General features: G+C 42.0%; 2 protein-coding genes across 2 annotated transcripts in view; both read right to left on the reverse strand.

The window, feature by feature from the left end:
- The window catches only part of STXBP3 (syntaxin binding protein 3), a 57,073-nt gene extending 50,188 nt beyond the window's left edge, over positions 1-6,885 (reverse strand). Inside the window, exon 1 of the mRNA XM_049616670.1 lies at positions 6,765-6,885. Coding sequence (XP_049472627.1) covers positions 6,765-6,813 — 49 coding nt within the window. The 5' untranslated portion in view covers positions 6,814-6,885. The remainder of the gene's footprint in view (positions 1-6,764) is intronic.
- A 6,028-nt stretch (positions 6,886-12,913) lies between these two features.
- Positions 12,914-21,479, reverse strand: part of FNDC7 (fibronectin type III domain containing 7) — a 28,941-nt gene continuing 20,375 nt past the window's right edge. The window contains exons 10-12 of the mRNA XM_049616669.1: positions 21,216-21,476; positions 16,846-16,875; positions 12,914-12,945 (exon numbers count right to left, since the gene is read on the reverse strand). Of these exons, the coding sequence (XP_049472626.1) occupies positions 12,914-12,945; positions 16,846-16,875; positions 21,216-21,476 (323 nt within the window). The remainder of the gene's footprint in view (positions 12,946-16,845; positions 16,876-21,215; positions 21,477-21,479) is intronic.

The raw sequence follows: 21,479 nt of genomic DNA on the forward strand, positions 1-21,479 counted from the left end.
AAACCTAATATTAAATATTTATGACCTAAACAAAACAACCATGGCATAAAAGAAAACCATGGCATAAGTGAAAACTATCAGGAATCTAAGTGGAAATAAAGAAAATATAACAAAATGAAGATCTAAAAAATGGAATCATGAAGAATTCAAGTTGAAAAAGACTTAGAGAACATGTAGTTCAAACTCTTCATTGTTTAGGCTAGGAAAGTGAAGTACAATCTGGAGTGCAAATCAAGTCTTCCAACTATTAGTCCAATGAGGAGAAATAATAAACCAGCTTTTATAAGTAATGCATAATGAAAAATCAAAAAGCCAAAAATCAAAAGCAGACTTGTAGGCTACAAAGAGTTTACATTCTCAGAAAACCAAAATATATTGTTAAATTCCTAATTATGATTCCAACAGATTCTGCAGGGCTGTGGCCCAAGTTATTTAGTGAACAGGTAAGAATCTTTATAAAGGTAAAGCCAGAGGCCTGGGGCAAAGACAAATGCAATACTCATTATTAGTCAGCTTAATAAAAACAAATTGAATTGTGCATGAAAAAGACCACTTAGGGCTATTAAGGTACACTAAAAATTGTATGAAAAAATAAAAATAGGGGCGCCTGGGTGGCGCAGTCGGTTAAGCGTCCGACTTCAGCCAGGTCATGATCTCGCGGTCTGTGAGTTCGAGCCCCGCGTCAGGCTCTGGGCTGATGGCTCGGAGCCTGGAGCCTGTTTCCGATTCTGTGTCTCCCTCTCTCTCTGCCCCTCCCCCGTTCATGCTCTGTCTCTCTCTGTCCCAAAAATAAAAATTAAAAAAAAAATAATAATAATAAATTATAAAAAATAAAAAATAAAAATAAATAAAAATAAAAATAAAAATTGTATTAAAGTAGAACATATGAAAACTGAGAACTAATAGAAGACCTACTAAAATGTATACAAAGACAAACATTAAAGAGCTAATATTTCTTGGTAGGAGGTTAGTAAATTCTGTATTTACTTCTGTAATGAAAATAACAATGTAAGGTTTAGAGGGTTTCTCTCATAAACATAAAAGTGTAAAATAAAAAGCCACTGTTAGAAAATTATTCATAATGACAGTATGAGTCAGAAGAGTAGTTACTCTGGAGGAGAGGGTAGGATTCAGACTATTAGACTATTTACACTATTTTAGACTATCTAAAAATTTAGGATTTTTAGACGAGAGGGAAGGATTATGGAGTACTTGAAAACGTTCTGTAACTTGATCTAGGTGGTAGTTAACATGGATAAAAATTCATCCAGCTGTACAGTTAGCAGTAGTGCATTTTACCATTACACTTAATGAAATCTTAGAGTCATTTCCCTTCAAAACAGAAACAAGAAAATGACTTCCTTTCAGCACTGCTGAAACAGTGCTGGTAGTGACTGATATTTGAAAGAAAAAAAAAAAAAAAACCCTTTCCTTTTTACTGGTTCCCCACTGCCTAATGTCTACTCTATTTAGCTCCAACCTACCTTTTAGTCTTCATCACCCTATTCCTTGCAACAAATACCCTATACTCAAAAGGAACTATTCCCTCTTCCAAAAAACTCATGCACTTTTTCCTCTTTGGGCCAAATTTGGCTCCAATTTCCCTATGTCTGGCAAAATCTTACCACCTTCCAATGGCACTTCCTCTTGGGAGTCTTCCCTGATCCACTCCCACAGAGGAAATAATTCCTTTTTCTTCTCCTCTCCCTTTCCACAATGCTAATATAGTACTTAGTACTTGTGTACCGTCTCCTCTCACTGAACTATGAATTGCAGGAAGTCAAGGGATATGCACCTGAAATAGTGTACAGCAAAGAGTAGATACTCAATAAATACTGATTTAAATAACTATGTGGGACTGGAAAAATCCAAAAATTAAAGTATACAATTTTTCTCAACAAGATAAACTTAAAGAAGTGACCAGAGGGGCGCCTGGGTGGCTCAGTCGGTTAAGCGTCCAACTTCGGCTCAGGTCACGATCTCGCGGTATGTGAGTTCGAGCCCCGCGTCGGGCTCTGTGCTGACTGCTCAGAGCCTGGAGCCTGTTTCAGATTCTGTGTCTCCCTCTCTCTCTGACCCTCCCCCGTTCATGCTCTGTCTCTATCTCAAAAATAAATAAATGTTAAAAAAAAAAAAAATTTTTTTTTAAAAAAGAAAAAGAAAAAAAAAAAGTGACCAGAATGAAAAAAACACATAAAACTAAAATAATTAAAACAAAAATGCTTTACACATGCTTATATTTGCATAGAAAACTTTAGAAGAATTTGTAAGAAACCTAAGAGTAGTTGTGTCAGAAAAGGGAGGCTGTGTAATCTTTTCTGCTATCTAAATTTCTTTGCCAAGTCAGGTATTTAAAAACACTTAAGGGGGACCTGGTAACTCAGTCAGTTAAGCGTCCAACTCTTGATTTCAGCTCATCATGATCTCACAGTTCATGAGTTCAAGCCCCGCATCAAGCTCTGTGCTGATGACATAGAGCCTGCTTGAAATTCTCTCTCTCCCCTCTCTCTATGCCCCTACCCGACTTGCTCTCTCAAAATAAATAAACTTAAAAAAATTTTTTTAAGTACTTAAAAATGATCATTACAAAGACTATGAAATGGCATGGAAAATGCCATGTCAACATTAGATATTTTTAAAAAGGAAATCACAGAATGACAAATAAAAAAATATATCTGTAGCTATACAAGGACTAAAAGAAAATGTGAAAAAAGGGGAAACATGTAAAGAACTGGCTTAAATACATTCTGATTACTTTTACTTGTAATTTTTCTGGGTTAATTTTCTCTTAACATTTGTCAAATATGTGGTATGAATCACAGACACTAGACTATTGTTTATAGATAAGGAGAAAAAAAAGACTGCACTAAGGGGGAAAAATGCCACAGGTGGCTTGAGCTTGCTTTGTAGTTGATTTAATTACTCTTGTTATTTTTTGAATAAACTTCATCAAATTTTTATTTAAACCCTTTTATCAGTGATATTTTTGCTACCACTTTCCTGTAGTAAAAAGTGGCAAGGGAGCAATATTGAGCACTAGAAACTTCACTGATTTTAAGTATGGAAATTCGTTTTGTAAATAAATATAGCCTTTGCACTCAAAATATTAAAGCTCTTTTTGTTTTTTGTTTTTTTTTAAGTGTTTTGAGATAGTCCCTAAAGGCTGATCCCTTCTCAGGTTTTAGGTCTCAGCTCAAATATCACCTACTCAGAGAAAACCTTTCCTGATCCATCTATCCAAAGTAGCCCCCTCTCTCTTTATATATCACAAACTGAAATAATGTTTATTCTTTGTTTACAGATTTATTTTCTATTATTTTCCACTTGAATGCAAGCTTCAAGAAGGCTGGGAACTTGTCTGCCTTCTATTGCTGTATTTCCACAGGAATTCAGTAATATTTATTGAGTAAATGGGGACTTTAGGTAGCAAAAATGGAGAAAATTATAAAGCTGATCTACTGTTTACTTTTAACAAACATTTCCATTTTTCTAGGGCCTGTTCCAAATTTAAAGCTCTAGAAGAAAAACTGGTGGACCCACCTTTAAGAAGCTTATCAAGATGCTCACATTAGGCAGTAGTAAGAAGTGCCATTTTGGAAGGATAAATCAAATGCTACAGAAATATAAGAGGCTGGGTTAAAATAAGAAGTCACTATGGTGATAGTAGCCCCATTTAAGCCAAGACTTGAAGGCTAGCTAGAGTTTGGATAGGTGAAGAACAGGCATAAGGCGAGCATTCTAGACAGGAATTGGCATACAGATGTAGAGGCAGAAGATTTCAATAAGAGTGACTAGTTGAACATCAAGATCACACAAGGGAAAGGTAGATAACAAGGTAGGTTACTGTCAGGTTGTAAGTCTTCAAAAGCAGACTAAGCATCTGAAATTATCTCTACACAACTGGAGGGGTCTCTCTCTGCAGGTCTTCAAACAGTTGAGCATGATCTCAGCACAGCACTGTTACAGGAAAATTATTCTGGCAGCGACTGGCCAGATAGACTGGAGTGAGAAAGAATAGGTGCTTGGAGGCTTAGTTAGTAGGTTACTTCAACAAAGTGGGCATAAGGCTCTGAACTAAGGTTTAAACATTACAGAAAGTCATAGACACATGACATGTTAACTCTGCAGTCAGAAAGATCTAGGTGTGGGGAAAAAACAAGAAAGATCTGGGTGTGGAATACTAAGTCTATATTTAATACCTCTATCAGTTTTCTAAAAAATAGCTTTATTAAGATATAATTTGCATAGCATATAATTAACCCAAAGCGTACAATTAAATAAATGGTTTTCAGTATATTCAGAGTTGTGTATCTATCATAATAATCAACTTTAGAATATTTTCACTCATCCAAAAGGAAACCATCTCCTTAGCCATTATCCCTGAATCTCCCCACCCCCTACACCTTCCAACATACACAACTCCTCATCTACTTTCTGTCTCTATATATTGTCAATTCTGGATATTTAATGTAAATGGACTCACACAGTGGTTATTTGTGAATGGCTTATTTCATTTGGCACAACTTTTTCAAGGTTCATCAATAGTGTAGCATGTATCAGTACTTCATTCCTTTTTATTGCCTGATATTCCATTTTTGGGATATACCACTTGTTATTTACCTATTCATCAATCTGTGGATATTTGGGTTGTTTGATTTTTTGGCTATTATGATTATTACAGCTATGATAACAGATGTATCAGTTTTAATGTCTATGAAATAAAGATAATAATTCTTATCAAGTTTTAAAAGATGTAAAGAATAATGCCTGGCACAGAATAAATGTTCAAGAAATATTAGTTTCCTTGTCCCTACATTTTAGGTAAACTGAAGATTAAGTAATTTATCTTTCTACCACGACTCAACTGTACTATCTTCAACCTAGCAAAACCTTTCCCCAGTCAAATGTATGCTTCTCCTCCCTCTTAGGATATTCCTTCATCATTTCTTACAGACTCTGTCATCTTTTGCTAACAGAACTCACAGTCCCCCTTCTTTCTCTCTTTCTACTCCCTAAATGCTGAATGAATGTCATCTTGTGTTTTGCTCATGTTTCTATTTATACAAAGATTCAAGGAACTATTTTTTAACCTCAACATTGCTTTCCTTCCCTTCACTCTTCTGTCTTATCTTACACTCCATCTGACATCCTGGTGCTGCTTCAAGTTAATAGCGCTAGATGGAAATTTTCTTTTCTCTAAAATCTCCCTCTTGCCCAGTTTCCATGCTTTCAAAACTGATGTTACTATCAACCTTTTTTCCTCATAAATACTGATGTTAAGGACGATGTACATCTTGCAAACTATTTACACAATGCAATTCACTACCCATTTTCAAAGAAATGTACTTTAAGTACGACTGTGATTTAAAAATATTACCAAATCTTACAGGGCACCTGGGTGGCTCAGTTAAGTGTCCAACTTTGGCTCATGTCCCGATTTCAGGGTTCATGGGTTCCATCCTTCGTGGGGCTCTGTGCTGACAGCTCAGAGCCTAGAGCCTACTTGGGGTTCCGTGTCTCTCTCTCTCTGCCCCTCCCCTGCTTGCACTTTTTCTCTCTTTCAAAAATAAACATATATATATATATATATAACAAATAAAAATCTTACCAAATCTTAAAACTCACCCATGCAAATCTTAAAAAACAGAATTCCAACCTTATAATTATCAAATTTTTAAAAAGATGTCTCATAACCTCTTCCCCCCTTTTATTTATACACTCGTTCTAGTACGTTCAGCACTATGACAGTTACTGATGTGGAGTTCTAATCTTGCACGAGGAACTGTATCTCCCAAAATTTTGTTGACTCAGTCACTTCTGTCCTTTGCTCAACAAGCTGGAGTCAGAGATACTAATTAGATGTCACTCCCTTTCCACTACTAGACCATAATTACTTTCAACCCAGCTGCCAAACAATGATGGTTCTTCCGGTTTGGTGGTTTCATTCCTTCTCTAACCTAGCTGACCTAAGTTTGGAGAGATTTTTATGAAAGCCGTAGGTGACATGGCAGAAAAGCAGAATATCAACCAACAAGCAGTAGTACAGCTCTAACAGCAGTGAGTGGCCCTCAGAGTATAGACAGAAATGTGAAGGTGCAGCTTTTGCCCTGAAATTTAATCATCCAAATGGCTCCTTCTCATGAACTCTTTAGAAAAGTGAGCTCCTCTAGAAACACAGGAAGAAGGATCTGTTCAACAGTCAGCGTTTGTTTTTGTTTTTTCTTCTATTAGAAGACATTGAAAAGTGTAATTCCAGAACCCTGCTTGGTACTAAAATGAAGAAACATAGCAAGCAGTCTTTGGAAACAAGTGTGAGGAGAAGGGGAGGGGCGGGTTACAGAAACACAGTGCCCAGACCGTACTGGGTGCAGAGACATCACCGACTGGTGGGGCTCCGGGGGGGGGGGGGACCAAGGAGCGTCGAGAGCAACGCCGAGGATAGTTACAGGGGCCGAGGGAGAAAAATCCGGACTGGGGGCCGCTCACCCAGGGCGGGGCCTCGGGGCCAGAGCCGGGCCGAGGCGACGGGGTGCCAGACGACAGCTAGAAGGCCACAGGCTCCCGCACCCTGCCCATCCCTGAGGCTAGCAGGAAACAGGGTTGGGAAGGCGAGCACGAAAAAGTCCTAACAGGGACCTGGGTCCCAAAGCAACAAGTGCCCGGGGCGGCTTCCCAAGAGACTGTTGGTCTGGAGCAGGATAGCAAGGCACGGCGCGGCGGCCTCCTGGCCTTCCCTCTCTCAGCCCCTGCCCCACCGCACTCACTCTGCCACACCACGCTCTTCAGCCCCCGTTCCGTCACCGGCGGCGCCATCTTCCCAACACTGCGGAGGAGCAGCCGCCGCCTCCCGCTGGCAACCCACTTTAGGAGAAAGAAGCTCGGAGTGGCCCCGCCCCCACTCACGGACCGCGCCCTCCGGTAACGTCACGAGCGACCGCCAGGGGATTCCCGCCCACGCCTGGACGGAGGCTGCGCAGTGCGGGTGGAATCTGTGTGGGCAGTCGTGCGCCCCCTAGCGGGACTCTGTCAGCCGAAGTTCAAGGACCCGTGACGTCAAAAAGCGAAGTCGTGCCTGTGTGTTACGAGTTAACCTGATATAAAAAATTCCGAATTCACGCAGACGGTATTTGAAAAAGGAATGGGTCATTCTTTCGCTTTGCAAAAGAACTCTTCACCTGGCGAAGCCGTTCATAATAGACTCCACTCAGCAGCCCCCTCAACTACTGAATAGAAAATTTACCCATTAAAGTCTATTGTATTCATTTTTCAAGGACATAGTAGTTGTGTAGAACTCTGAGGTTCCCTCCAGTGTGCCCCGACCTATGCAGGACTTTCAGGAAACTCAAAGAAGTGAGAGACCCACTTCTGAAGAATTATAAATCTCATTGGAGAACTCAATTCCTGGTATGCTGAAGATAGTCAAAAGTTGGTTGAAAAAGCGAATGCCTTCATGATGATAATATACGTAAATGAACCAATAAAACAGTAATTATTTACTCAACAAGCAAAAATTCATGTGCAAAATTGTGTGAGAGAGAACATCAATGCTTTAGGATTTAAAAGAAGGGGTTATTGTTAAGGGATTCACAAAGGAGGTGATTTGAGCTTAGACTTAGCAAGTTTAAGCAGAGAGTTATTTCCTGAGATGGTGCTTTTGAGGTGAAATCACAGTAATCAGTCATGAATGAAATCAGTTTAGTTGCTGAGAGCCCCATCTGTCACTAACCATCATTTACACTGTCAGAAAGTAGACTTTCCCATAGATTTGCAAAGAATCAATGGTCTTAATTCAAGTTGGTCACATAGGAAAGTGGAAATATACTCTTAATGATAATGGCTAATATTTACTGAGTGCTTACTACATACAAGGTATTATGGTAAGTGGATTATAACCCTTAAAGATAAAGAAACTGATAGTGAAATAACTTCCCAAGGATGCTCAGCTTGTGGTATAGTGGGAACTAGGATAAGGCATAAGCTACACAGAAAGCAGCAAAGTAGTCAATGGGACAAGCTGCAGTATTTGCTCTTTAGGAGAGAAAGAGAATGACGAATAAAAGCAGCCATAAAATAGGTTCAAGCACAACATGTGGCATAAATGGTTTTTCCACTCATGGCTTATATGGGAATGGAAGCTGGAGCTCTGGCCTCTTAAACCTACTTTAAATGAACTCAGCTGCTCAGAATTTTAAACAAATGAACGCATTTATTTTCCTCTCCCTTTTCAATTTAAAATCAGGTTCTGCTTAGTATGGCAGGATAGAGCCCCAAGCCATCAGAGAAAGACATGACATTGCTGACTCATCCTTCTAAAATGGAGCTCCTTGCCCTAGACAGTCAAACCAAGACAGAGGAGTGAGGGGGTAAAATTCCTCCATCTCCTACCTTGAGGAGAATGACCCAGTGTCAGAGAATGAAACAGTACAGCCCTTTGGGGCTGGAAGTTTGCCTCGGACCACATGGAGTACAGCTGTGGTTCATGCCCCTGAAGATTCCAAGGTGGGAGTGTGTTATAGGAGAACAAATGTGGTCCTTAGCTGCACAAAGACACAGGTCCACAACCTACAAATCCTGGCTCTGCCTCTCAGTAGCAGTGTGATTGCATTTATGTGTTAAATATGAGTGTAATATCTAAAACCTCACAACAGCCCAACAAGGTGAAATACTTATTGCCATTTTACAGATGTGAAAACTGAGATTCAGAAGTTAAATAAATCATGTAAGACCTCAGGACAGCTCCAAGACTATTGCCCTTTTTATCGTACCATATTGCGTACCCTCCCTTGCCGCCTTAATTTCACATAACCTCCCTGAGCTATATCTCTAGTCTCCTTTACTTTATTTGCCTAAACAAATTGAACAGGGAATTTGAATTCCCTGAACATGACATGGCAGAATTACAGGTAAAATCCAACAACACTGGTCAGAGGCAAAAAATTTGCTTTGCAGGAAAAAACAAACAAACAAACAAACCCAGAACCCAAAAAGCAGAAAAACAGCCAGAATAACCAAGGGCTGAATTAGGGTAGATCATTCACCCAACATCTTATTCTCAGGTCTTCTTTATCAATAACTGATGACTTAATCATGATAATCCAGAGAAATATTCTCCATAAAAATATCATGAAAAAAAAAATCATGGACTTTTACTTGGTGCCCTGAGAATTTGTGTTTCAACTGGTTAGCTATGTAAACATGAGTGAGTTACTTGATCTTTCTGAGTCTCATTTTCCTTATCTGTATGAAAGAATATTATCTAGCTCATAGAGTTGTTCTGAGAACGAAATGAGTATGTGGAAAGCACCTAGAAGCACATGATATGTGCCACATCCATGTTTTGGTTTTATGTTCACCAGTGTGGACCCCATTGTCTTCTGTGGAATTCTGACTGAAGCACCTCAGCCTCAGATGCCTAGTTAAAATAGGCATGGGGCGCCTGGGTGGCTCAGTCAGTTAAGTGTCCGATATCTGCTCAGGTCATGATCTCATGGTTCGTGAGTTTGAGTCCCGTATCTAGGCTGTCAGTGCAGAGCCTGCTTGGGATTCTCTCTCTCCCTCTCTTTCTGCCTCTTCCTCACTCTCTCTCTCTGTCTCTGTCTCTCTCTCAAAATAAATAAACTTAAAAAATAGATAAATAAAATAGTTGATAGATAACCATTTCATTTTCTGTGTTCTGGTATTCATAAGGTATAGGTATATAGGATGCAGTTCCCTGGTGTCCTAAAATCAGGGATTCTGACCTTTGTTTGGCCTTGGCCTTTGGCTCTTTGGCCATTCCAATCAGCCATGGACACAACTCTACTCAGAACATCCTGCTGGCAACTGGGATCAACACACAGTCTCACATGGGCCCTGGACCACAGCTCAGAATGTTGCCCCAGTTCATGGTGCCCTCATAGGGCATGGAACCACTCTGAACCTCATGGACCCTTCTAGATCTTCTCACCAAATCTTTCCTCACATGCCATATCCCTCTATCTTGTGTTAAATTAAACAAGAAATCTATTAAAGCAAGGTGGTTCTAATGCCTTGACATCCTGTGTAAGCAAACCAAAACCTAAGCCTGTAAGCATCTCAAGATTAAGAAATCAAAGTCTAAGGACAACCAAACAGCCAATTAGGTTTTCCCAAATACAGAAACCACTTAAGCTATAGCCAATTAAACAATACACTTGATTTGCTCCTGTCTCTTCTCTATGAAAGTCTTTTCTTGAGATCCTGTCAGTGGAGTACTCCTAACTACTTCTGTTCTGGTGGTGCTGAATTAGAATCAGGTTCTGGTAAAACTCTCAAATTTATTAGTATGCCTCAGTTTATCTTTTGACACTTCTCAGACTCTCATCACTGAAATTTTGCTTCAAGGAAGAGCACACCACTGCAAACCTGTTAAGTTTCCCAAACCTGGCCACGTGTTACTTGGTGAGTTTGTTGAAGATATAGATTCCCAAGCCTGGTCCTAGACATACTGAATGAGAATCTCCAGGGGTGATATCTGGGAATCTTTATTAAGCAATGAGTTCTCCCAGTGATGTGGATGGCTCCTGTTCATATACTGGTGTTTAAGAACAAAAGTAAGAGGCACCTGGGTGGCTCAGTTGGTTGGGCATCTTTTTTTTTTTTTTAAGGTTTATTCATTTTTGAGAGAGAGGGAGAGACAAAGCATGAGTGGGAGAGGGGCAGAGAGAGAGGGAGACACAGAATTGGAGGTAGGCTCCAGGCTTTGAGCTGTCAGCACAGAGCCCAATGCAGGGCTTGAACTCACGAACCATGAGATCATGACCTGAGCAGAAGTTGGATGCTTAACTGACTGAGCCACCCAGGTGCCCCATGGGCGTCTGACTCTTGATTTCAGCCCAGGTCATGGTCTCAAGGTTCGTGGGTTTGAGTACCTCATGGAGCCGCACATCGGGTTCTGTGCTGACAGTGTGGAGCCTACTTGGGATTCTCTTTCTCTCTCTCTCTCTCTCTGCCCCTCTGCTGCACACTTTCTCTCTCTCTCTCAAAGTAAACAAATAAAACTTTTTAAAAAGAGCAAAAGGGAATTGTTATTTTTAAGAAGAAAAGTGAATTAGGAACACCTGGGTGGCTCAATCAGTTGAGTGTCCGACTCTGGCTCAGATCATGATCTCACAGCTCGTGAGTTTGAGCCCCGTGTTGGGCTCTGTGCTGACAGCTCAGAGCCTGGAGCCTGCTTCGGACTCTGTGTCTCCCTCTCTCTCTGCCTCTCCCCTGCTCACGTTCTGTCTGTCTCTCTGTCAAGAATAAATAAGCATTAGGGGCGCCTGGGTGGCTCAGTCGGTTAAGTGGCTGACTTCGGCTCAGGTCATGATCTCGCGGTCCGTGAGTTCAAGCCCCGCATTGGGCTCTGTGCTGACAGCTCAGAGCCTGGAGCCTGTTTCAAATTCTGTGTCTCCCTCTCTCTCTGACCCTCCCCTGTTCATGCTGTCTCTCCCTGTCTCAAAAATAAATAAACGTTAAAAAAAATTGTTTAAAAAGAATAAATAAGCATTAAAAATTTTTTTTTAAAAAAAGAACAAAAGTGAATTAAACTCAGTTCTCCTCTCTGGTGCTCTTTGATGCAGCAAACTCCATTTTTTTGAGACCTGTGTCTTGCCTCCTTTACAAGAGCAGATGCCCTGGGGAGTATCTCTTATCAGTGTCACATTATGTATCTCCCATCAGTCTTACACAGAAAAGGAAAGGAGGCATAGAAAAAAAAAAAGTTCCTTCCCCACTCCCTGCCCCCCCCCCCCCCAGCTTACCTCAAGCCTTAACTCCATGCTCCACTTCCCTTTGGGCAGAGTTTTATGGTTGTACCTAACTACAGACATTCTTGGCTCCATGGCTATGCTTTTGGGGAGTAGCACTATGGTCATGTGTGTTATGCAATCCCACTCACACTATTTTTTAATAATGTTATTGACATTCAAAGGACAAACATTTTTCTAGGTATGACAGATTTATATTAGATATCATTGTCTTTCCTCTCCAAAGGTGAAAATAGCACAGTATGAGTGGGGGATACCACCAGCAAGATCGATGGTCCTCCCCGAAAAAGATGCATGGATGTCAGTCTGCCACAGTGTAAGGCTTTGCCTTGGCCATTCCTCCATCAAAGTCTTTGCTCACTCAAAACCATGACTGCAATCCTCCTAGCAACAGACCGGCAGTTTGGCTTTCCCAGATGCTTGCTCAGAGGTAACATCACACGATGCTTTGTCTCGGCGAACACTACCAGCAACTTGGCTTCCTCCGAACTTAAGATGAGGGTGTTTGTTACTACAGGTTGCCCTGGCAGCTGTTGCTCTCCAAACTATGCCAAGGTCCTGCTGGGGGTCTGTCTTGAGATGAGCAGTGTCTCTGTGTGGTGGCTTGATTTCAAGCTCTCCAAGTGAACATTTGCAGCCTTTGAACGGAGAGAGGGATGCTTGGCAAGGGTGTCTGTGAACTACCTATAAAGTGGATGTGTTGAAGTCTGTGTGGTGTCTGGATGTGAAATTTCAGAAAGAGTTCCTTCTCAGCAGACCTTTCACGTTTCCAGAACTTTCCCAGCATGCTAGCTCACTCTGGCAGTCTTCCAGAGGACTTTCTGGATTCATTTCTCAACTGAGTCCTCTCCACATCAGAGCTTGAACTCCTGCACAGGTGAGGACACACCTGACCTTGCTTGCCTTCAGGAAGTGGAGTCTGAGTTGCGGTCTAAAGGCCAAAGGAGCTTATCCTACCCTAGAGGTATTTTGTATTGTAATAGAGCTTTTCCACCTCTAATCGCACTAACAATCGAGTCAACTCTGCAAAAGATACGGGAAGAATTTTTTTGAACAAAGCCAAAAAATTTTGCCTTGGAATCATACCATTTCAATTGAAGTTACTCACTAGGTCCAGCCTCTGTTTTTGTCTGTGGTTCAGTGTGTTATTCTGCATTTCTTTTCCCTCGGTAAATCACTGAAAGGGCAAGGAAGGGAAGAAGCCACAAGATACATTAAATATGCAGACATTTTCTTAAATTAAAAAGCCCTCAAATATCTCTGAAATCTAGCTTAGTCTTTTGACTTGAAAGGCTGTTTTCGTAGCACTTCACAGCAAGTAAACCGGAAATTAAGACGGTCTGAACTGTTCAAAGGTCAAGAAGAAACGAACCAGCAGGTTCTAACTAACCAGGTTGCTTCAGGAAACGAACCTGCCCAGGATCTCTTGGAGTTCAGACTCCTGACTCAGGACAAAGAACTTTCCACTTCCCCCTCTACCCCAGGCCAATTTGCTGGGCTCTCAGCTACCAAATCTTATTGATTCGGGGGTCTGTGTAGGGACAACATAATAAATCTGTTTAACTGCTGAGGGAGTTTCCAGGAGGAAAATTCCCCCCAAAGTGTGAGTGACAAGGAAGCAGGTTGGATGCTGAGGACAAACAATGCCTCCATGGAGGGATGTCAAACTACTTCTTCTTAGAGCCCCCTTGCCCCAGGTGGTTTTCCCTCTTACCTTCCAACCTGCATCAAATTTCAAGCATCAGAATGGCTGCTTTGAATTAGAGCTGTGGTTCTCAAACTTGAGCGTGCATCAGAATCACTCAGAGGGCTTGTTAAAACAAAGATCCTGGGCCCCAACCCTGGAATTTCTGACTCATCACTCATTAGGTCTATGGTGGAGCCCCACAAATTGCATTTCTAAGAAGTTTCCAGATGTTGCTCATGCTATTGGCCCTGGGACCATACTCTGAGAATGAATCAATTAGGGTATTATGAGGATTGAGGTTACAACGCAAATATCTCACAAGAAGCACATTAAAGTGTTAATAACTGGCACATAATATAATACAGCATGATATGAGCTTAAACCGATCTGAATTAGTAATAACTACCATTTAGGGATGCCTGGGTGGCTCAGCTGAGTGTCTGACTCCTGATTTCTGCTCAGGTCACAATCTCACAGTTCGTGAGTTCAGAGCCCTGTGTTGGGCTCTGCACAGGCAGTGCTGAGCCTGCTTGGGATCCTCTCTCTCTCTCGCTCTCTCTCTTTCTGCCAGTCCCCTGCTCACACGTGTGCACACTCTCTCTCTCAAAAATATATAAACTTTTAAAAAATTTAAAAAATAACTACCATTTATTAAGTAAGTGCTTACTATGGAACTCTCATTGTGTCCAACAGTTTGTATCTTATTTAATCCTTATAACATCTGATGAATTAATTATTCCAATTTTCAGGAAACCTAGGCTGAGGGAGAGTTGAAGCAACTTGCCTAAGGGTAAGTGATAGCGGTGGGATTTGAACCCAGATCTGTCTCTTAAACAATCCATTCATGTTGTTAGAAAACTTCAGGATAATCCAAGAGCCAAGGAAGACCAAAAGTCTTAGACCAACAAGATTCCCAAGGGTTCTCTTAGTGTATCTGGGAGCCCCATGTGCCCCAGCAACCCAATTTGATTAGTCCTGTGTATAAGGAAGAGAAATGCCAAACCGAGAGACAACAGTAATTCCTCCTTAGATAATAATGAATTCTGTATGATGTAGAGACTCTCAAGTGATCTGGCTTACTCTTATTTTTGAAAGTGCTTCAGGATCTACTTGAAGAGAGTGTCAGATTTCAGGCTCAAGCCTGAACCTCACTAAGGAAGGAGAAATGACAACCTGGGGCAGCCCAGAGGGACAGAGGAAGAGGGGAGGGAGAGTATTGACCAGAGCACTACTGCTCAAACTCCAGAGTATCAGAATCACCTGAGAAACTGATAGAACTGCAGAGGCCCAGACCCTATCCCACCTCAACAGGCCTAGACATCTACATTTTTTTAAAGTAATCTCTACTCCCAAGGTGGGGCTCAAACTCACAACCCTGAGGTCAAGTCACATGCTCTACTGACTAAGCCAGCCAGTCACCCCCGAGACTACATTTTGAACAAGATTTCTGGTGATGCTGATGAGTAGCAAAGTCTAAGCGTGATGGTTTTCAAGCATTTTTTTAAAGAGCCATTGCAACTCTTTCTTTAACAAAATGTTAGGAAAGGCCAGTATTATAACATACCACTCCTCTCCTCCGAGAGGCCCCCAAGTCCCTTCTACCACCCCTCTGGGTATCAGGGAAACACTGGTTAAATACTGCCATAATACTGGATATAGGATCCAAAAATGCAGATCCAGGCCTGTGTACATTTCACTGAAGACCAGGGCTCATGGTCATGAGGACTCAGCACAGAGGCTCAGCACAGAGCCTGACACGGGGCTCAGTTTCAAAATGGTGAAATCATGATCTGAGCCGAAATCAAGAGTCAGACGTTTAACTGAGCCATCCAGGTGCCCACTCACAGTTTGTTTTTTTAAAATTTTTTTTTTCAACGTTTTTTATTTATTTTTGGGACAGAGAGAGACAGAGCATGAACGGGGGAGGGGCAGAGAGAGAGGGAGACACAGAATCGGAAACAGGCTCCAGGCTCCGAGCCATCAGCCCAGAGCCTGACGCGGGGCTCGAACTCACGGACCGCGAGATCATGACCTGGCTGAAGTCGGACGCTTAACCGACTGCGCCACCCAGGCGCCCCCACAGTTTGTTTTTAATAAGTCAGGCAGGTTTCCCTATAGTTGCTGGAGACAGAACACTTTTAAAAATTAATAGGGATTGTGCTTATTTCAGATCTGCAGGTGGGACAAGAATTGGAAAGCATGCGTCCTGCTGGGCTCAGAGAGGCATTGGACCTGGAGAACAGGCAGTGGAGAGAGACTCTAGACCTAATCCCTGTCAATGGAAGGAAGTGTTGGATGGGGAGCTAGCCCAGTCTGGGAGGCTCTCCTGTGGTGTTTACTGATGGGAAGGTTTCATTTCCACTCATACCCTCTAAAGTCAGCCATGTCTGAATGGGCATGTGACTCTGTGTGTGTGTGTGTGTGTGTGTGTGTGTATGTCCTGTCTGTAGTTTGGGGTTGATAATACTCCCTGGGGGTTTTCTCAAAGCCCCAAACCAAGCAGGCCCCTGGAAGATGTGGCAAGGATTCCTTTAAAGCAGCACATGCTACTCACTGGGCCAGCACACACAGCTCTGTGGTCATGCCCTGCCCAAGAGTAGCCTCCATCTGGGACCTAGAATAGCCCAGGGGAGGTCAGTTCTGAGCATAGCCAAGGAGGTAGTGAGAGTATCCTTACTCCAACTCCCCCTTCAGCACCCTCTTTTCCTCCACTGGCATAGCCACCCATGTAAATGCAAACCAGACATCCTTGCTCTTTGCAGGCTGTTAAGTTTCCCTCTAACACCTGGCTACTAGGTGGTCAGACCTGCAGCATCAATGTCACCGGCATCACCTGGACCTTGTTAGAAGTGCAAAGTCTCTGATCCTCCCACACCTACCAAATCAGAATCTGGTTTTAACAAGACCCCGGGTGATTTGCATGCACAATAAAGTCTGAGAAGGCCTGCTCTAAAGCTGCAGTTCTCAGGCTTGGCTACGCTGTAGGATCACCTAAGGAGCTTTGAAAAATCCTGATGCCCAGACTTACCCCAGACCAATTAAATCAGACTTTCTGGGGATAAAGCCCAGGCGTCAGTTACTTTTAAGCTCTCGAGATGACTCAACGTACAGCAGAGCTGGGAACCAGTCTCTGAAATGAAGGAGGAAGCAGCAGCCTCTCTGACACGTATTTACATTTTCCCGTGGGATCCTGGGAGGCTGAAAAGACTTTCGAATGCAAAGGAATTCATTTCAACTGGTGGAATCTGAGGGGAGGCATTCTAATAGGGGGAAACGGTTATGGGAGGGGAGGGCAGGAACCACTCACATCACAGAAAGAGTCAGCTTCATTACGTCACCCTAAAGAGCAACAACAAAAATTCTATTTCATCCATGAGAAAAAGGACTTACCCATTCCAAGTGTACTTCCAGAGCAGGTTACTGGAATGAATAACAACAAAAGCATTTATATGTATTAACTGACATATTTAAAATATTAAAGATATTTTTAAAAAAGATGGTGAAACTATAGCTTTAAGAATAGTGGAAAAGTGGGGCACCTGGGTGGCTCAGTCGGTTGAGCGGCCAACTTCAGCTTGGGCCATGATCTCACAGTCCGTGAGTTCGAGCCCCGCATCGGGCTCTATGCTGACAGCTCAGAGCCTGGAGCCTGCTTTGGATTCTGTGTCTCCCTCTCTCTCTGGCCCTCCCCCATTTGCACTCTGTCTCTCTCTGTCTTTCAAAGATGAATAAATGTTAAAAAAAAAATTAAAAAAAAAAAAGAATAGTGGAAAAGTGAACCAAAGAATGAATAAGAACCAGCTTGGGTGATAAGAGGATACAGCTAGCAGTATGACCCTGGACAAGTCACTTTCCTTTTCTGTGTCTTAATTTATCTGTAAAGTGGTAAAGAATAAGAGCACCGACCTCATAAGGTGGTTATAGGAATCAACTGAGTTAATAGGACAGTGCCTGGCAATACACTCGATAAATATTGGTCATTATTATCATTTATAATATCCTAATAATCAAAGGAAGGCATCAATGATATTGAAAAAAAGAAACCCAAAAAACAAAAAGAAAGAACTTTCCTCAGAGGCCTGATTTTTACCAGAGAAATGGAGCAAAAGCAGATTCCCTGAGTCTAAACACCCATCCTTCCTAATATGGAAAGGCTACAGGTTGCGATGGCACCCCACCAGAGGGTATAGAGTTCTTTTTTAAGTTTATTTATGTATTTTGAGAGAGAAAGAGAAAGAGAGCACGAGCAGCAGAGGAACAGAGAGAGATAATCCCAAGTAGGCTCCATGCTGTCAGCACAGAGCAAGACACGAGGGTCAGTCTCACGAACTCTGAGCCAAATCAAGAGTCAGATACTCAACCGACCGAGCCACCCAGGAGTTCCGAGGGTATTCTGATAACAAGGTCTTCTAGTGGCTGACATACTGGCTGTGGAATCATAGGCAAACACATAAACTCATTCATTTTTTAATTTAAAATATATTGGAGATAGTTATGTGCTATATGTTGAGAGTCCAGAGATTACTATTTATTAGGGGAAATAACACATTTTCAACTCACAGCTGTATGGCAGGGTAAAGATAAGGGTGATACGGGGCCACAAAAGAGGGAGCACAAAGACTAATCAGCCTCTAAGAATTGGTGAAGACTTGGGTGACCTGGGTGGCTCAGTCAGTTAAGGGTCTGACTTCGGCTCAGGTTATGATCTCACAGTTCATGAGTTCAAGCCCCAAGTCAGGCTCTCTGCTCTCAGCACAGAGCCTGCTTCGGATCCTTTGTCCCCCTCTCTGCCCCTCCTCCACCTTATGCTCGCTCTCTTCCTCAAAAATAAACATTTTTTTAAAAATTGGAGAAGACTTAACAGAGAAGAGGAAATTCCCTTGGCAGAGGTGGAATCCCAGGCAAAGAGAAGAGTACTGCATCAGCTCAGAAGCATGGTACAGCACGGTATATGTGTGTGGTGAGGGCAGGTGTGTGGGAATGATTCCATGCGGCTATACTAGAGAATAGAGTCCTCTTAGGACAGATATTGTGGAGTGAGCCTAGAATTGTGTTGTTCCGCACAGCAGGCACCTGTCACATGTAGCTCCTGAGGGCTCCACATGTGGCTAGTCTGAACTGAGGTATGCTGTATTACATGAACACCAGATTTTGAAGACTTAGTATGGAAAAAAATAATGTGAAATTTTTACATTGATTTCATGTTGAAATTATATTTTGGAGATGTTGGATTACTAAAATATATAATTAAATTAATTTTACCTGGGGAGTCTGGGTGGCTCAGTTGGTTGAGCGTCTGACTCTTGATTTCAGCTCAGGTCATGATCTCAGGGTTGTGGGATCGAGCCTATGTTGGTCTCTGCACTGATGGGACAGAGCCTGCTTGGGATTCTCTCTCTCTCTCTCTCTCTCTCTCTCTCTCTCTGCCCCTCCCTGCTCAAAATAAATAAATAAACTTAAAAAATTAATTTTACCTATTTGTTTTTAATTTTTTAATGTGGCTACTAGAAAATTTAAATTTTTTCATACGTGGCTTGTGTTAAATATCTATTGAACAGTGCAAGTGTAGGAAGACTAACTATGGATGGACTGTGAGGAGCTTTGAATGCCATGCTCTAAGTACTGACTTTTATCCCATGGGGCAATGGAACACTTTTTGAGGATTTTGAAGCATAGAGGAAACATAATTGGATCAGTGTCCGGAAATGACAACTCTGATAATAGCATGGAGGCTGGCATGAGCTCCAGAAGACAACACTGGGGCAGTAGTCTAGGGGAGAAGTGGTGAGGGCCTATCATATAGCAGTAGGTGTAGGAGAGAAGAGAAGTTAGATTTAAAAACCATTGTGGGGTGCCTGGCTGGCTCAGTCGGTACAGCATGTGACCCTTGATTTTGGGTTTGTAAGTTTAAGCTCCATGTTGGGTGTAGAGATTACTCTTCTTCTTTTAAGTTTTTGAAAAAATGTTTATTTATTTATTTTGATAGAACAGGGGAGGGGCAGAGAGAGGAGAGAATCCCAGGCAGGCTCCATGCTGTTGGCATAGAGGCCAAGGTGGGGCTCGAACTCACAAACTGTGAGATCATGACCTAAGCTGAAATCAAGAGCCAGATGCTCAATGCACTGAGCCATCCAGGCACCCTGGGTGTAGAGATTACTTAAAATGTTTTTTAAAAATATTTTTAAAAACCCCAAAACATCACAAAGTGAATAGGACAGGACTTGGAGACCCCTTAAATATGGAGGGTAAAGGAGAGGCTGAAGCTGACTCCAGGGTTCTTAAAAACATTTTTTTTAATGTTTTTATTTTATTTTTGAGAGAGAGAAAGAGACAGAGCACTAGTGGGGGAGGGGCAGAGAAAGAGGGAGACACAGAATCCGAAGCAGGCTCCAGGCTCTGAGCTGTCAGCACAGAGCCAGATGTAGGACTTGAACTCATGGATGGTGAGATCATCACCTGAGTCAAAGTCAGAGGCCCAACGGACTGAGCCACCCAAGCACCTCTGACTGAAGGATTTCTAGCTTGTGTACCTGAAATAAGGATGTGGGGAGGAAGATTAGAAACTGCAGAAGATCAGGAGTTCCCTTTTGCCCTGAGGAGTTGAAATGCCTTGGGGCACCTCCAGGTAGAGGTATCAAGTTTGAATATGAATTTAGAGGTTAGAAGAGTTATAGATAAGAGATTTGAGAGGCTGGAAGCCTCAATTTTCTCATTTATACGTTGGAGCTAATAAAACGTATTGTTGAATCTACCTTATAGAGTTATTTTGAGCATTCAATGAGATACCGAATGTGAAAACACTTGATAAATTACAAAACAATACAAATATGATGAAACACTGGTATTGAGTCTCTTTTTCCTAAGATCTGTCCCTTCCCATAGGGCAGTACTTTGGGCGAGCTTGTTCTGTGGACAAGATAATGAAAATACAAGGAATCAGAGCATGACAGCCAAGGGCAGCAAGAACAGTATTAAGAAGACCTGGCCTGGTTCTTTCCAGGGGCCATTTGAGCCTTCCTGTTACCTATACATAATTAGAAATTCTTAGATTCTGGTTATCAGTAAAGGTTTCTGAGTCAGTATTTACTCCTCTTCCTGTGACCACCTATAAAGTTCTAGGGCCTTATCTCTTCTCTTAAAATTTATTTTTTAGAAATATATGAAAAATATATGTCTATGCTCTGGGCAAGGTAGCAGAAGGTACTGGAAGACAGAACAGGGGAATTGCTAATGTTTTTCTGCCAGCTCTGGTGAGATGGCAGCTGCTGACAGTCATGTTTTGTGACCACAGACTGCCTGCCCACTCATATTTCCAAAGCTAGCTTCTGATTTATAAATTCATTTTTTCCCCTGATTCTCCAACTTCTCGAACCTGTGCAGATAAAGATTCAAGTCTCTTAATTTCCAACATTTCAGGGTGTTTATCATTATCTCTGAGACTATGTTAAAAATCGATTCCCAAATCTCAAAGCAAAAAATCATTTTAAATCTGCTTTACTATTTCAACAGCAAGCATCTGGTCCTTTTTCTGAAAAAGAAAGGGACAGTGAAGGGAGGAGTGTCTCCAAATCATATAATAAGAAAACATCACAGTTGGAAAGAAGCTTGAGATCCCTGTAGCCAGAATCTGCCTGCCGCATATAGAAATTTCACACCTCTTTGACCTTCCTAACATAGCAAATAAGTGTGATTGCTCTGAGTCTTAACTGACAGATTGAGTTCAGGGTTAGTTTCAAATAAAGCGTTGTAACTTGCTCTACCTGAATAGATTTTTTTTGGACAGAAAGTAAGCTTCAGTCCTGTCTCAGCAACTGGTGAGACCATCACGGTATATACATCCCCACAGGGTATCTCGGTGACATCACAAAAACTGAGGCCAGCTCTTGGGGCACAGGTGAAAATGCCTTTAGAACCGTAGAGGTCAGTGCTATAATTGGTAGAGCCCCTGGAGGCTTGCCAGTAGATTCGGATGCCATTAGGGCTCAGCCTATATAATTTCACTCCCAAAGGGCAGCAGGCACCTG

Source organism: Panthera uncia (assembly GCF_023721935.1).
Source record: "Panthera uncia isolate 11264 chromosome C1 unlocalized genomic scaffold, Puncia_PCG_1.0 HiC_scaffold_4, whole genome shotgun sequence".
NCBI classification, from domain to species: domain Eukaryota; kingdom Metazoa; phylum Chordata; class Mammalia; order Carnivora; family Felidae; genus Panthera; species Panthera uncia.